Source organism: Anser cygnoides, chromosome 2 (genome assembly GCF_040182565.1).
Source record: "Anser cygnoides isolate HZ-2024a breed goose chromosome 2, Taihu_goose_T2T_genome, whole genome shotgun sequence".
Taxonomy (NCBI): Eukaryota; Metazoa; Chordata; class Aves; order Anseriformes; family Anatidae; genus Anser; species Anser cygnoides.
Genome location: NC_089874.1, coordinates 141633044 through 141648986, shown reverse-complemented (window position 1 = coordinate 141648986; position 15943 = coordinate 141633044). Strand labels below are relative to the sequence as shown.

At 45.6% G+C, this 15943-nt stretch overlaps 1 protein-coding gene across 1 annotated transcript in view; it reads left to right on the top strand.

The window, feature by feature from the left end:
- Nucleotides 1-4405: 4405 nt before the first annotated feature.
- Nucleotides 4406-15943, top strand: part of SNX31 (sorting nexin 31) — a 31873-nt gene continuing 20335 nt past the window's right edge. Inside the window, exons 1-4 of the mRNA XM_048068730.2 lie at nt 4406-4978; nt 5057-5131; nt 10733-10847; nt 11912-11976. Of these exons, the coding sequence (XP_047924687.1) occupies nt 4913-4978; nt 5057-5131; nt 10733-10847; nt 11912-11976 (321 nt within the window). The 5' untranslated portion in view covers nt 4406-4912. The remainder of the gene's footprint in view (nt 4979-5056; nt 5132-10732; nt 10848-11911; nt 11977-15943) is intronic.

Genomic DNA, 15943 nt, shown 5'->3' with positions numbered 1-15943 from the left:
GACCAGATCTTAGAGATTTTTTCAACCTAAGTGATTTGGTTATTCCATGATTCTCCACTCTGGCCTGATAGGAGCTACAGTTCAGCCTGTGTGCACCAAAAATGTCCAAGTAAATAACCAAACATGGCAAAACTGAATAAAAATACAAGTTTGTGTGCTGCCTTTAACCTGATATAGGACCTTACTGAGGTCAAGAGTTTTGCAAGAAGTTAATTTTGTGATCAGCTACCTAGGGAGAGAGTAATGAAAGTCTTTGATAAACTTCTTTCACTGTGTATGTTAACAGATATGTTGAAGTTGCCCATCTACAGATGGATTACCCTACAGCTGCTGCATTGCTTCCTTTCCCCTACCTTTAAGGCTGTAGTTTCTGCAAACTTGCAGAATGAGAGGCATTTTCTACCCAGTTTTGGCCTTTATTAGTTTTGCAGAAGCGATAAAGCCGGGGGGAGAAAGGAAGTAGCAAAGTTAGCATCTTTGTTTTAAAAAGATCTACCCAGGGAGGAGGGCATGATCCTTAAACACTGCAACCCACTGGGTTCCAGCGGTTGTATTTACAGGATATGATTTCTGCAGAGTCACAGAAGGAGTTAGTGAGTTATTTGCAGAATGCTATCTGAAGTCTGTTTTATGGGGGAGGAGGCCAGTGTTTTCTGAACCTATTGCTGTAATCTTAAAGCCCTACAGCATGCTTTCTGATGTCATTGTGTGCATCCCGTCCCCACACCCCAAAAAAAAAAATTGAAAGGTTAGACTTTATTTTTCCCCTAGTTCAGAGATCTTCAGAATATGTTTTTTTTTCTGTTAAGTGAATTTGAGAAATAAACATAGCATAGAGAGGTGGTCTGGCATAAATGAATCCTTTACTTCCCACTTCACTAAAGGAGTGTTAAGGTAAGCTTGTACAATTCTCATGTTCAGTCCTGTCCTGATGGAGGCAGATGGGGTTACCCTTTAGTTTCCAGTCTTGCTGCAGTGTGGGACTGCAATTAAGAATTTTGAAATTGGATGGTAAGTCCTACAAAGGAGGCAGTTCAAACAAGAAACGTGTATGATAAGAGGCTGAATACACAACTTTGTGATGTCAACTATAAAAGCCATTAAAGCTTTGGAGATGGTTTTAAAAATTAAAAATCCTTAGCACCATAATAAAAGTGTTGAAGAATTGTGTGATGTTAAAATGTAGACCTACAGACCAAATTATTTGCGGGTGTTTAAGGGCCCTAGCAGGAAACTTAAGAGCCTGCCTCAGTTCTTGTTTCCCCAGATAAGAGATAATGTGACTTCAGTGAGCCTGCAGGAGTTAAACCAAGTTTTTTTTTCTATTCTGTAAGAATGTGCAAATTATTTAACCTTTTGCATGTGGGGGAACAGAAAAAGGAGGAAAAAATGAATTCTTCCAGCTTTGCACCAGTCTTCTCTGGGTGTGTCAAGCATTAGCATCTGTACCAGCCTGAAATACTAGGTAGTTTCTGTAACAGAAGGAAATAGTGAGGCAATTCTGCTGAGGTTATGAAGACTTAAGGAAATGAAACCCTGTGTCTGTTAGGTTTTCCATCCCACTCTTGATTACATGGCAGTTCCTCACTGTATATCACAGACATTTAATCGATGTCTTCTGTTTGATCTACATTTTTTTTTGGTCTTAGAGATAGCGAACTGTGATTTGTTAGCGTCTCTATCAATGTTTCGTTAGAGTACTACTGTTAAATTTAAACAATTCACCACACAGAAAAGTCAATTTACTCGGCAGAGGTAGAACATTGTTGTTCCCTTGGGTTAAAGGCAGTCTAATTGGCAGTCACTTCCTTCTGCCACGCATTCCCTCATAGCATGTGTCAGAGGCTTATGCTGATCCTCCGCAGCCCTGCAACTGCTCAGCACTAAGCTGATTTTGCTGAATCCTCTGGTATTTCATTCCTTCATTCCTTCTCCCTCTTCCATTCTCTAACCACAGCAAACACTTCAGAATTTAGCAGCGGCCAAAAGCCTGCTCTTGAAATGAATGGTGATTTGAATGAATGAATGCTGTATTCACCCTCAGCTCTCCCAAGTAGGCTGTGTCTTTATGTGCAGCTAAATCCAAGGTTTGGTACAGAGGCAATTTGGATTGCACACATTGTCTTTGCTGCTCTAGAGAGGGCCAGGAAATTTGGATTTCATTGAGTGCTGGGGTACATGTCCTCCTAAGAGGACAAAGTGGTGGAAATCAAGATGTTCCTGTGTCAGGCAGTGTTAAAATTGCCTGTATGCATTGGTTATATGCTTGCTTTTGAAAAACTAAACAAGTGAGACCTTCAGTCCTTCTACTTACGTGCACGTCCTTCTCAGCAGCATCGTTAATAATTTCTGTGGACAACAAACATGACGTGGAAAGAAGGTCACTTACTGTTTTGGGCTAGGATTCCTAGCAAAAGGGCTTTCTGAATTCTTAGACATGTTTCTGCTTCGAGTAACTTGGATAATTTGTGGGGTGAAGGGGGATGGTTTATTGCAGAGTTGTTTTCCAAACTGATGCGTTAAAGGGAGCCTGCAGAGAGTTCTGTCCTTAGGACCACAATTCACTGAGCTGTTGGAGGCATGGCACAAAGCTCTCCATCACCAGCAGTTCTGACCGTGCTACTTGGGATTAAGCAGGAAGCTCCATTTCTGTGAGTGATCTTTCCATTGGAGTTGCTGAAAATGCTTCAGGTCTTTGATGGAGTCTCAAAGGCAGCATGCTGACTTAAAAAGGATCTGCAACTCCAGAGCTAGCAAAGGGAGTCGGTCTAGACACAGGCCCTCTCTGTTTTCATGTCAAGACTGAGGAAATCCTTCTACACATTACTCCCACTGGCTGGCAATTTTCATTTGGGATCCTGTCTCTTCTGAGCCCTGTATCTCACTGCCTCCCTTCTTCACAGTTTTTTTCTTCATTTGATATGACAGAAGGAGGAACACACCCAAAAAAAATCAACAAAAAACCACAGATACAATTCCTCAACAAGGCAGGCAGAGGCCTCAGCATGCCAGCAGCATAACCACCATCACTTGGGAACGGGTCCATGCGCTACAACTATGTGAAGGAAAGCTTTTAGTCCATCTTACCTTCTGTAGGATGTGGTTGATAATGACAGATGTTAGTTGTACCCAAATGAAAATGCAGCTGGCAGGGTTACAAGTCCTTAGGATGCAGAAGTGAATGCAATTTTGAAACAAATGTTCTTGGCTACACAAAGACTACAAGGTACATGTATAGTCAAAGCACCCTTTCAAGGAGTAGGGCAACAAGAAAAAAAGAATATTTTTCAAAAATAAAATAATTTGAAACATTTCTTAGATTTCTCACTTACTGAATTGGGATTGAATGTAACCATTAAGAAAAAAAAAGGAAGTGATAAGCTTGGCCAACATAATGGGCCTGTTGCACAGTATGTACTAAGAGCAGCATATCTGTGCCAAATAGTCTCCTGCTCCCTAGGTAACCTGCTAAAGAAACATCCCTAATCAAGTCACAGTCCAGCTGGCTCTAGCTGCCCAGAGATACACACTTTTTTGATAGCTCTGAGCATAGTTTAAAGTGTTCCATGTAATGTCTGAGCACTCAAAAAACAAAAGTGATGCCCTGGGCAGGTTAGCTGGTTGTGTCACACTGCATTGACAAGGACTGTGGGTTACACACTGTCTAGGTTAAACCTGAAGTCACTATCAAAAGTGGGCCCTAAACATATTGCATTGTCACACCTGTAAGGAGAAGCTTGCTTCATCCTGTCTCTTGCCTCTGTTAGATTTGCCACCAAAGTTATCTTGGTTTCCTCTCCTGTGGTTTTCCAGAGAGGAACCAGAGTCATGCACATGGGAGAAGACCACCAACCTAGAATGACAGCAGAAGGGGAAAACTCCAGCCTATGGCCTGGTACATAAATCTTTCCTCTGTCTGCCTATACCCTACATTTTGCCATCCAACTCCTTACACAGCTACCTTACCTCCCAGGTGGAGATGTGGATTTCCAAAGTGACTTGGGATGTGAATGAGGATGCATGCAGGGAGAGGAAGGAAGACTCTGCCAGAGCTCCCCAGGGTGCAGGTGCCTCACCTCCAGGTCCAGCGGGGCAGCTGTGACACTGGGATCTGCAAAGCCGGCTCTGTAAGAGGGCGGTTGCGTGGGTGCTCCAGAAGTTGTCAGACTGGTTATATTCGGCTGCACAGATGAAGGAGAAAAACAAATCAAGTTATCAAACATGTTACACAATGTTATTTGCCTTACTCTTCTCCATTTTCTCTAGAATTTCCACAGTCTGTTTTACTTTCTGAAAAATATGTACAAAACCTTGTTCCACTGGGAAGGGGTTTTCCTCAGGTCATCAAATGAATCATAGCCTTTCCAAAACATTTTTTTTTTCCTCTTACAAAGAGCTTTTTGGTGAAACCAAAGTACTGCGCGCCAATTAGCAGGAGCAGGGTTTCAGCTGCGTTACCACCGTGTTGATTAACTCGTTTGGTGTCTCCAGGAGCACTGCTTGCGTAAGGCTACGAGTGCTTCCACTCACGCACAAAGTCCTGGCTGCGACAGTGTCTTTTCCTCAGTAGTACCAGAAATTCGCAGAAGAGAAGTTAGGAAATAGGGCGAGTGAAACTTGCCTTTATCCTTAACGTAATTAGTGATAGACAAAACGTCCCAGGGCAGAGTTGAGCCTGCTTCTAACTCTGTTACGCCTTTGGCCTCAGGTTTCCTGGCCCCGTGATGGGCGTGGGCGCAGCTCTCCCCGTGAGCACTGCCCCACGCTCATTACCCACGCTCATTAACCTTTAATTTCACCCCAGCTTCACCCCTGGCCCTCCTGAGGCCCTCCTGAGGCCCTGCTGGGTGGCACCAGCCCTGCTCCTCAGCTCGTGCTCCCTCCCAAAGCCAAGCCAGGGCCTGCCCCAGCCATGAAGCTGCACTTCAGCATCCCCGCCGCCGAGGAGCTGCGGGAGGGGCGAGGGGGCCGCTATGTGGTGGGCTTGGGGCCAGGGTGGGTGTGTAGGTGGATGGTGGGGGGCTTGGTCACGGCTCTGACGGCTCTGTGCTTGCAGGTCTACTCCCTGTTCCTGGAGGGCTTCCTGCTCGGCAAGGCTCGGTACCGCCAGCTGCGCCGCTGGGACGAGCAGGTGAGGGCTGGGATTCAGCCTCTTCCCCTCAGCCTCCTTCCCCTGACACTATTCCTGTGGAGAAAATGTCTGGGAAAATCGCAAGGGTGGGATCCTCTGGTCTGAAGTACACCCGCACACCCCTTGGGGGTGGCCCTGTCCTGTGTAAGGGGGCCTGGGGCAGCACTGGGAGCAGTGGGGGATGCTGTGTGGTCCCCGTGGTTATTCCTGGGTGAGTCCGCATGATGACGTCTCTCTTTGCTGTTGTTTTCTTTCTTATCCCTTTGGCCTCAGTCCCTTTCCCCTCCATTTTCCCTCTGGTGTTGTTAGGAGGAGCAAAGAGCATGTGACCTCGAGCTCTTCAGTGGAAGCAGGCTGGCCAGCCAGCAGTCACTGTGCTAACCTGATCCCGCTAGCCTTTGCCAGCCCTTGGCAAAATCCTCCAAGTGAGATCCCTCCCACTCCTTCCACCAGCCTGGGTCCCCGCTAACATCCCCTCTGCGCAGCCTGAACTTAACCTCCACAGCCCTGCTTCTCTTAGCCCTGCTCCTGGCGCTGGGCTAAGTGGGTGCTCTTCTTTTTACCAGCCTCCAGTTTCAGTGACGGGACCCCCTGGGAGCAGCTCTGCCAGCCGGGGGGACCCGTCCACCTCTCCCAAATCCATGTGCTGGCACACGCAGTTGTAGTGGCACCGCGGAAGTGTAGTCAAGAAGGGGTCAGGAGCAGGGCTACCACTGGAAGCAATGTTCGCTGAAGCGTGCTCTCGTGTCCCAGCTCTGCAATTCTTTTCCCTGTGGGAGCTCTGACAGGAATATTTTGCTTTGGTTAATGGAGCATTTCGGATAACATATCTCAAGTAATCAGCCAGCTTATTGTTTGCTTTTTCTTTAAGGCTTACTTACCATTTCTTGCTCGAGGTTTGAGCTTCATTAGTGTTCTCAGCAAAATCTTTCCCTTCTCTTTGTCCCCTGTAGCTGACAGTTTACCTTCATGATGGACTTTACAACTCATTAGCAAGTTTGTGTTTTTAATTTGTTCAAGCCTGCTGTTGGTAGCTGCCACACTTGGTCTTGGGGCTGAGCAGTGCACTTCTGTCCCTTAATTGTCCTCCCTGTAGTTATGTGAGGCTGCTTGTTTACAATTATTATGTCATTTTCTCCTTATTTTAATTGGAATATTCTGTTAACGTAGAACAATAAAGACAAAGAGGACGTCTTAAACTCCAGGACAGGGCAATTCAGCTTCCTGACCAGATCACACATAGTGGCCACAAAGCCTCATGGAAGCAACAATTCTGTGGTGGATGCAAGGCACAAACTACAGATCAGCTTTCCTCGTGGACAGATTTTTTGTATGATTATACCTGACAGTATTGCTTGAACGCTTCTCTGAAAGGTTTGTCTCTGGCCTTTGCTGGATGTGCTGCTCTATTTGTTGCACCTCTGATCGCCTTCAGTGCAGTGATTTCTAAAGCTCTGCCATTTTACCTCTAGAAGCTCCTCTTCTAAACTGCCATGCAAAACCAGAAATAAATATATTTCTTTTTTCCTGATGCCGTGCCTTACCTGTCCCTTTTCTCTTGCTGTGCCTTTGCCTCCCCTCTATCCCTTTATATATTGCGAGTGCTTGTTTGGCATTCCCAAACCCCGTTCCTTGCTGCCTCCCAGGACAGTTGCTCCCTACAAAAGGACTGCCTGAAGGGAGCAACTGTTCAGGAATCAGTAGTAGATGGCATAGCATAACAGCGTGTATGAGGCCCTGGATGCACTGCTGAACGGGGAGGTGCAGCTATGCAGAGTCTGGGCCACGTTTCCTTACCCTGAGGTGCCTTATTACCAAAGGGGATTCACAGCCCTAAGCAGAGTGCCCAAGGCGAGTGGTATACAGGAAGGTGCGAACAACCAGAAGTGATATCCTAAAAGAGATCTTGCTTAGGAGTTGCTCAGGGTGGGCAGTCAGAACTGCTGAGGAGAGCAGTGCATTGCACTCAACTGAGGGTTGCCAGAAAGAGTCTGTCATGTGAGGATTCACTCCCTTGTCCATCCCATAGGAGCTGGGGCTTTGTGTTGGCTGTAAGTCATGGCTCTGCCTTCTCCCCTTCCTCCTCTTGTTTTAGGAGCTAGGGCTTTCAGTTGTGGGAAACCCGGGTGTCCCAAACTCCTCTGTCTGAACATTCAGGTGTTAAATGCTAGCAGTAGGAAGGAAAACAGGAGGGCCAGGCTCCCTTTGCCAGGACAAATGCCATACCTGTTAGGCAGCCTTCCCTATTGTTTGCTCTTGCTAAGCCAAGACCTGTGCAGCTGCTCTCTGCAAGTGACTGGGGGCAGCTTCAGCAGGAGCGGCAGCGTCGGGCACACCTGACATTAAGTACCTTTGAGAGCTTGACAGCTTCTGCATATATTCATGTATATCTTCGGTTGTAACATGTTTTAATCATTTTTAATCTTAGAATGGTATCTCCTTATTTTTTTCTTTTTTTTTTTTCCTTCTATTAATCAGGTAACTGAAAAGGCAATGCGCAGAGCCCTGCTCACTCTGTATAATCCATCTGTGACCGTTTTACAGTTACGGTGTTGCTCTGTTTTCCTGGGTTAGCAGTTTTGTTTCTGGTGCTCTGTCTGACTTTGGCATCAGCACACCGATGATGGAGTGTGGTCCTGGGTGAAAGGACTCGTCCGTACAGCATAGGCAGAACCTGTCCCAAAAGCAAACTGATGGGATTTGACCAAGTAAGAGGTGATTAATTCAATTACACTTTCAAACTGATGATGCCTCCTGCTGAGGAGGGAATAATTTACTGCAGAAAGATGAAAAAGAAACAGCACCAACTGTAGCACGTGTCTTTACTCCCCTTTTTGGAGAGATTAGCTTTTAAAGTTGTCGTACTTAGGGAAGCTGCTCTATCTGTGGCTCTTTGAGGTGGAAGTCTTGGAGGAAGAACAAATACCTCCTCTACAAGGCTGGAGCATCCTACCTGCAAGCTGCTTGTTGTAGTCCTGTGGGCTTTCCTGCCCCTGGCTCTTGCCCTGTGGTGGGGAGCTGGCAGTGGGGCTGTGCCCGGCGCTGGGCAGCGAGGCAGGACCAGCTCAGCCTGCTGCTGTGCGGTGGTGGCAGGAGATGCACACGGTGCCTGCAAAGGAGCCGCTTGGCCAGAGATACAGGGAGGCTGAAGAATGAGAGATCTCCCCGTGGACAGCCTGTGGGCAGGAGGACCTGGGAGTACGTGGCTGCTCGAGTAGGTCCAGCTAAGAGACAGCTGCAGTGTGCAGGGCACCCTGGCACATGGGGCTGAGACGCGCGTCTTGTGTTGGGTGGCTTTAGGCTGGAGAAACAAACACAGAGACTTAAGGAAGAATGGTGTGAAGCAGATTTGGGGGAGGAGGACCTGACTCTGGCAGTGGTGTTGGCCTGGCAGGGCAGCGATGCACAGGCTGTTGGTGCCTGGCACCACCAGGTGTGGTCTTCTGTGCCTCAAGTTGTGCCAGGGGAGGTTCAGGTTGGAAATGAGGAGAGATTTCTTCTCAGAAAGAGCAGTCAGGCATTGGGACAGGGTTGCCCAGGGAGGTGGGGGAGTCACCATCCCTGAGGGTGTTCAAGGAAAGGTTGGACGTGGTGCTTAGGGACATGGTTTAGTGGGTGACATTGGTGGTAGGGGGATGGCTGGGCCAGGTGATCTTGGAGGTCTTTTCCAACCTTAATGGTTCTGTGATTCTATGTTGGTGCTGGCTTGCATGTGAAATGTAGCCTGGGCTGCTGGGTCTGTTCTTCAGAAAGAAACTTCAGAATTTAGGGGCGTGTTTCTGTAACTCCTTGACATATGAAAAAGTCTTATTGGCAGGGAGAAGCTTCTCTTCTCTGTAGCCCTGATCCTGAGGACACACAACAGTATTTCAAGAAATTTGCCAAGCAGCCAGCATTGAGATGATTTTTTTTTTTTAATTAAAAAAAAATATATAAGCCAGAGTCTCAGTTTGTGCAGACGGGTGATAACAGATGGTGCAGCTTTGCAGGTGAGGCATGGCCTGAACAGAGAGGGAGGAGAGAGGACATCCTGGTAGTGATCGTGGCTCCAGCTCCTGGCAAATTTCTTGCTCTAGCTCCTCACTTTGCCTGCCTGTAGAACAGAGATAATATTTTTCACTCCTGGGGGAAGATCACGTAACATGAAGGACTTTGAAGATAAAAAGCACTCTATAGCAGCTATTACTGTTAGCTTTCCATAAAACCAAAGCATGTAGTGCTATCTAACCCTTTTGTGCTGTGTATCTTGGAGCAATTCACACGTATCTAGTAATCAAGAACTCAGAAACAGCAACGTGTTGCCAATGTAGGGAAAGTGGAGCTGTGAGGGTATGCCTGACTCCTCTTTCTATCTGACAAGTGGGAGAAGGTATTGCTAATTTTTGCACAAGTAAACATTTTTTTCTTCTCCAAGCTTCAGCTGCTGGAATCATGCGAAAGACTTGGGCAGCTGGGCCCGGAGGAAGAAGTCAGCTCACAGGATTTAGTGACACTGACTGCTGAGTTGAATACTGGTGCTGAAAATTTAATTAGTAGTAATGTCTCCGCATGCTATAGGAGTGTCAGTTTACTGATAGGATGACAGATGGTTTTGATTTAGGTGAAAGAAGGTCTCCAGACAGGCTAACTGATTTTTTTTTGTTGTGTTTAGTAATGTGTATATTGGGAAAGTAAGCAGAGCTTATTCTTGTCTTGAGGTAATTTGCCTAAACAAAGTATTAGAAGTTTGAAGTAGCCTGCTCCCTTATGGCACTGTCAGAGTGAAACTCAACATCCAGCAGAATTTAGCATCACTTAACTTGAAGATGCTTGATGCAAACTTGCTGCCCCCTTTAAGACCACAAGTTGGAAAATGTCAGAGCAGAGACTTTATACTTTCAAGTGACCAACTACTTCCCAAACCTACATTGGAAATGTCTTATGTTTTAGTACAATACTGTAATTGTAGTTTTGCAGTCCTTTCAGGTCTGTTTATAAATGAGGTAGGTTTGTACAGACATCATACTCTTATTAGCCACCTAATGTAGCTGGAGGAAGAGTCAATCTTTCAAACAGTTTGTGTTTCTGAAAGATTCTCTGTTTCATTGACAATATTATGTGATCTGATGAAAGACAGCAAAATAATAAAAGCCCCTGAGGTAGCAGAAGTCAGGGGCAGAACTCACCAACTTTTTTTTTTTTAATGAAGTTTTTAATCTGTAGTTCTGTGATAGGTTAAAGAGATCCTATATGGACTTATTGGAAAGAGAAGACCTCTGTAACCTTATTGTGTTTGCCAGTGAGGTGTAGTAGACCTAGCTGATAAGGTTAATACAATGCTACTTTTCTGACTTGAAGCAGGAGCTCCAAAGGAAGTGGTAAGGCTAAAAACGAGACACCCATCAAAAGAGGCTGCTCTCTTGGGCTTGTCTTCTGTTGGCTGCTCAGGCAAAGGTCCCCATTTAGCCCTTGCCATGGGCCCTGAGGGCCACCAGGGAGGTGCTGAGCAGGTATCTGCACTAGCTCAGCAACAACTCCTGTCAAAACAACAGAGCGTCAAAAGCTTCTTGGAAACTATGACCACCTTCACTGACGGAGAGTTTTCCTTTGTCTGTTTTGCAGCTGAGGCAGGTTTTTGGGAGAGCTGTACCTGCTTTCCCTCCAAAGTTTTACCTGGCGATGACCAAGTCGATGGCAGATGAGAGACGGTCTCAGCTGGAGCAGTACCTTCAGAACGGTGAGCCTGCCTGTAGCACAACCTGATCAGCTGCCACACACAGGGCTGAAACCTCTGAGGATGTGTCCCCAAACGTGACCGTAGGGTGCTTTACCTTCTACACTGAGCTGAGCAGGGACGTGCCTAAAAGGCAGGGGCTGAGTGTTGCAGCCTTCTCCTGTCCATTGATTCACCAGCTCCAGAACAGCAGCATATCATATTTTTCCTCTTAAATTCTTCTTCAGCTTTCTCAAAATACAAAGGTGCAGCTTCACACACAGCTGGCACAGGGTCAGGTGTGATAACTCGTGCCTGGGAGGAAAAAGGGGAAGGCAAAAGAGAAGACAGGCCCTTGGACTGGTGGGAGCGTAACATGGAACTGGGTTCTGAGAAACCTCTTCCCTTCAAGGGCTGCCAGGCAGACATGATAATTATAACAAGATAAAAGAGTTTGTAGATAAATTCAATCTCAGGTGTAGTGAGCAGAGTTATGAACCAAGCCTGCAGGATCACTGGAATGTATCTCGTGAGTTTCACAGAGGCCAAGAGATTTAAAAAACAGCAACAAAAATAATAATAATAATTAAAAAAAAAAAAACATACATTTTGACTACTCCCCCCCAAAAGGGTGTGTGGCAGGGGATGAGTTTAAAGTGGTTTTATAGCCTCTGGCATCAAATACTTTGTGTCAAGACTTCCAAAGCAAACTCAAGATTAGTCTGGAAAATCTTACTAAGTGAAGAAGTGATTCTCTCTCTCAATCTCTCTCTCTGTCTTATATTCAATGGTTCCTTTTAGAGTTACTGACCATAAGCAACAATGGAGTTGAGGCCAAGAACTTTACTGTAGTCCCTCTTCAGGAGAACAGCACCATGTATATCTTGCACTGTTCATGGCTTCACAGTGATTTAACAACAGGCTTGTAAAGACAGCTGTGCAGAAACCAAAGGATGGATAAAGTAGCACTGACAGTTTAACCAGCAGTCATATTGTATACATCTAATTTTTTTCAGACAATGGCCATGTTTATTCTCTTTTGGCTAAGTCTGTCGTCCTCTTTTTCTCCTTTAACTCTTGTTTTTCAGTTACTTTGGATGCAAACATTACCAAGAGTGATGTCTTCATAAACTTTTTCCGAAAGCTACAGCTGGTAAGTTTTGAGTTTTTTCAGACAAATAATTTCTTACATGAAAGAGTTGAAATGTTATCCTACCTCCTGAGTTAAAGGCTTCCTTTGCTATCTTCCTTTCCTTGTGTTCTTAGCATATCAGTCTCGTAAAGCCACGAGTTCTGGTGACAGTGTGCTCTCTGTGAAGCCTAGGTGGCAATAATAGTAGCATTGCTATTGTTTTGTCCATGTACAAACTTGCTTCTCACATGGAAAGAGCTGTTTGCTTTGTTACGTCCTGTGGCATATCTGATGAATCTTTTTTGCCTCTAAACAGTTCCCAGAAGAGTCTTTGTGAGAGCTCAATAGAGGGATTACATCCTCTCTTGGATTTTGCAACTGTAAATGCTTTTTGGTTGTGTCAGTACTTTGCGCTGATAAGTATATTGATGACTGCTGTGGAAATGTCAGGTTCTCTTATCTTGTAACTGTAGTGACGGGCATAGTCTGGCGTGTATTTGGGTTGCTGCAGCCCGGATGGCTTTTGAAATCTGCTTTAATTTGGCCCATGACATGTATGATTCTTTGGCAGGGATGGAGAGCTGGAGGAAAAGCATAGAAGGAGGGGAGAAGAGAGAATAATCATCAAATTTTATGAGCATATGTACTCTCTGCTGTAGTGCTAGCTCTGTTGTAAATGCGAAATCAGAAATCAGTCGTGATTCCTTAGGGACTTTTAGGTGTGTTCACCTGGCTTTGCAAGTGGCCAGAAGCTCTGCCTGTGCTACCCAGACACAGCCAGACAGCTGATGAGTTCAGCTAGCACAGCGCGGAGCTGCAAGTAATGAGCATACTAAGAAATAGGATATTTATCCTCTGCTCTCTCCTGGCCTAGCGTGTTCTGCAAGGGATGGGCACACTGCAACTCCAGCAGCACTTGGAGGAAGGGGATGGTGCTTCAGTTTTCTAGGAAGTGCATGGCATGCTGCTAGTGTTGCTGTACCCTTGCTTCCAGTGAGATTTTGTGGGGAGAGGGGAAGTTCTGAAGGCCCAAATAATAGTTCTGTGTCTGAAGGCCTCTTAACTTCTATATGCGATTAAGGTGTGGAAGGAGAGTTCAGGAAGGCTGTAGAAAATGTTGTGAAGAAACATTCCTAACAAATTCTAGAAAGATTTTCCCTATATACTTTGTAAATAAAAAGATCAAGTTTATTTACAGTCTCTTAAATTCAGATGTACCAAAGTGCTCAAGCCAGTGGATGAAAAGCCCCTTTCTCATTAAGAATTTCTTTTGTGAGAAGCACTCTCTTCAGTTCTGATCCAGTGCCTGTCATAGCCCGAAAGATAACTCCAAGCCATTACCGTTGAGTCTTAATGAGTCTTGATTAAACCGATAACAGGTCCGCTACAGAAAGTTAAATCTGTCAGGAATGCCTGCAATTTTCCCTCAAACAATGCCAATTGACTTTTTCTAACAAAGTTCTGGCAAGAAGTAAGTTTTGAAAGTGCACGTTTGCAGTGTCTAAAGATGGTTTTTGTCATGGCAGCGTTGTGGATTTCTTTTAACATACCTTCACAAATGATGCTGTACGTCCAGGTTTCTTTCTTTACTGCAGGCACTTCTGGTGAGGGGAGGCGACCCTTGATCAGGACGTGTGCAGGACTTATTTGACTTACAGTTATGTGCATGCTTATTAAGGCAAGTGATGATTGTGCTGCCAAAAGCCGTCAGTTATTTAGCAGATTTCAAGGTAGGCACTGAATTATACCTTAAATGTTAGTGCCAGGTCAGTACATTCTCGAGACACAAAATTAACCCAAATTTCTGATCCACAGTACAATGGATTTTCATACACAACGTCTAAGCTTCCTGCTTGGCAAAGACAGTAGTTCTCCAGCTTTTTCAGTTTACAATTTCAACTTACAATTGTCGTGCTTTCACAAATTACTGCTTCATAATACAAATAGCAGCAGCGCTTTGTGTTCTTTCATTATGGCAAAGAACAAACTGCTAAGAGAGATCAAAAGATCAAATAACTTTACGAAAGACATGAGCGCATCCACTGTCATTAGCTGTGCACAGTGCCTTTAATTGGTGCAGCAGACGTTTGAATAAGTATTCATTTTGGCTATTAAGGAATCTCATTCAACAGGCTGGCTTCGTTGTGCGTGTTCCCGTAGCTACTAGTATATTAAGGGACTTGTGAAACGTTTTATGGCAGAGTGACAAAGTTTCCGTAACAGTTTTGAAAGACGTGAAATTTGTCTTTAAAGCACCTCTGCATTGTGCTTTCCTTCTCTGCTGTTGAAGACGTGTAGGCAGCGCTTAGTGCCCTACGCGTTCCTTAGGAGTGAACGCAGTGAGAGTTTGTGTTGCTGCTACAGAGTGCTAAAACCAGGCAATCCCCTCAAACTTGCTCTGTTTGTTACATCGCAAGAGGGATGATTAATCAAGGATTCAATAAAACATCAGGAACGTGATGAAACAGCAGGCTCCCTTTCCATCAGTGATGTGGGCTGGCTCTGGCTCTACCTGGAGCAAGTTAATGCACACTTGTACAAGCAGCCTGCCAGCTGATGTGGGAGAAGTGGCAGAGAGACCCCACTGCAGGTGATGAGGAGTGGGACTTGGTCCGTGACTTCTCTGCCCCCCGCAGCTATTTATTGAGCACAGGTCTGGCTGCAAGTAAAAACACTGCTGCTTTTATAATGCGAGGCTTCGGTTTAAATAGAATAAGAAGATTGATTTTTTTTAGGCAAGATCTAGTCTAGCATACTGCTGACTTTTTTTCACCTTCACTTCTCTATTTCATTAGAGCTGTCCTCTCAGTCTGTTAGTGCTTGCAGAAGCTTCATTTTCTTGGCTTGTCTTAGCAGCATTTAGCTTCTAGCTGAAGCTGTTTGTATGTATATTTAGTCACTGGCTAAAATAGAAGATGCAAAGGGAAAAAAAAAAAAAAGCTGAACTTGAGGCCTCTTTGGTTTTTGCCCTGTGTTTTACTTCAGAATGGGGTTGTGAAGGGTGTGCCAAGACCCACAGAGTGGGAGTGCTGTGTGGGGACCACAGCTGACACAGTGCTGGAGGTGACATATCTGCATTCAGTATCATGCCAACCTGCTGCATTCCCCTGACCATGTCTAGCAGGGCGAACTTCTCAAGCGGAGACAAGCCCATGCAGTTTAACCCTGCCTTCCAGGCCCTCGTTTTTGCTCAGCACCAGTTGCATAGGTTGTCACAGTTTGCTCCTGATAGCAGGCATGTTGTGGCTGTCTCACCAGCAGCCTGATCTTCCGGGGGGACCCTCAGGGGACCGCGGGGCTCCTGGTGCTCGTGGAAGCAGCTTTGGATAATGGATGCTTTGCTCAAAACAAGCATCACCGAAAGATTAACCAGCACCACTGTGTAGTCCAGTTGAATAACCAGACTCATAATGTGCCACCCTTACCCTCTCCTCGTCTTGGCTCTGAAAACTTGGCCAGTGACCAAGCCGGAGAGACAGATTCAGTATATATCCTGCTGCCTCCAGCCCCTAATGACAAAAGGCACAGTTCTTGCAGGAAGTCATTAACGTTAACAAGATGAGACCTTTGTGGCTGTGTCGCTTCCTGCTCTTTTTCATCAGGAGAAAGTATGGGCAGGTGTGTACATCCCTATCAGCCTCGTTTTAATGCAGACCATCTCTATCCCTGAGTGTAATCCGAGAGCACGATCTGTCTCTGCGTTGGACATCCGTGGATTAATGCGATATATTCGGGGTGCGGCTGGGAGTGCAGCCAGTCATTATGCATTTCTGAAAAACACTGAGACCTCTTCCCCTGGTTTGGAGCTGGTGATCACCTCTTCCAGCCTGTGCTGCTGGTAAGCAGCAGTCTTTAGCATGAACAAAAGTATTCAGGTGCTGCCAAAAACACAGATGGAAAGTTTCTGAGTACTTGAGCAAATACAGCCAAACAGTGCCTGATAACAGGCAAAGCAGTGTTCCTATGTGGTCCTTTATCAAAGGACTCC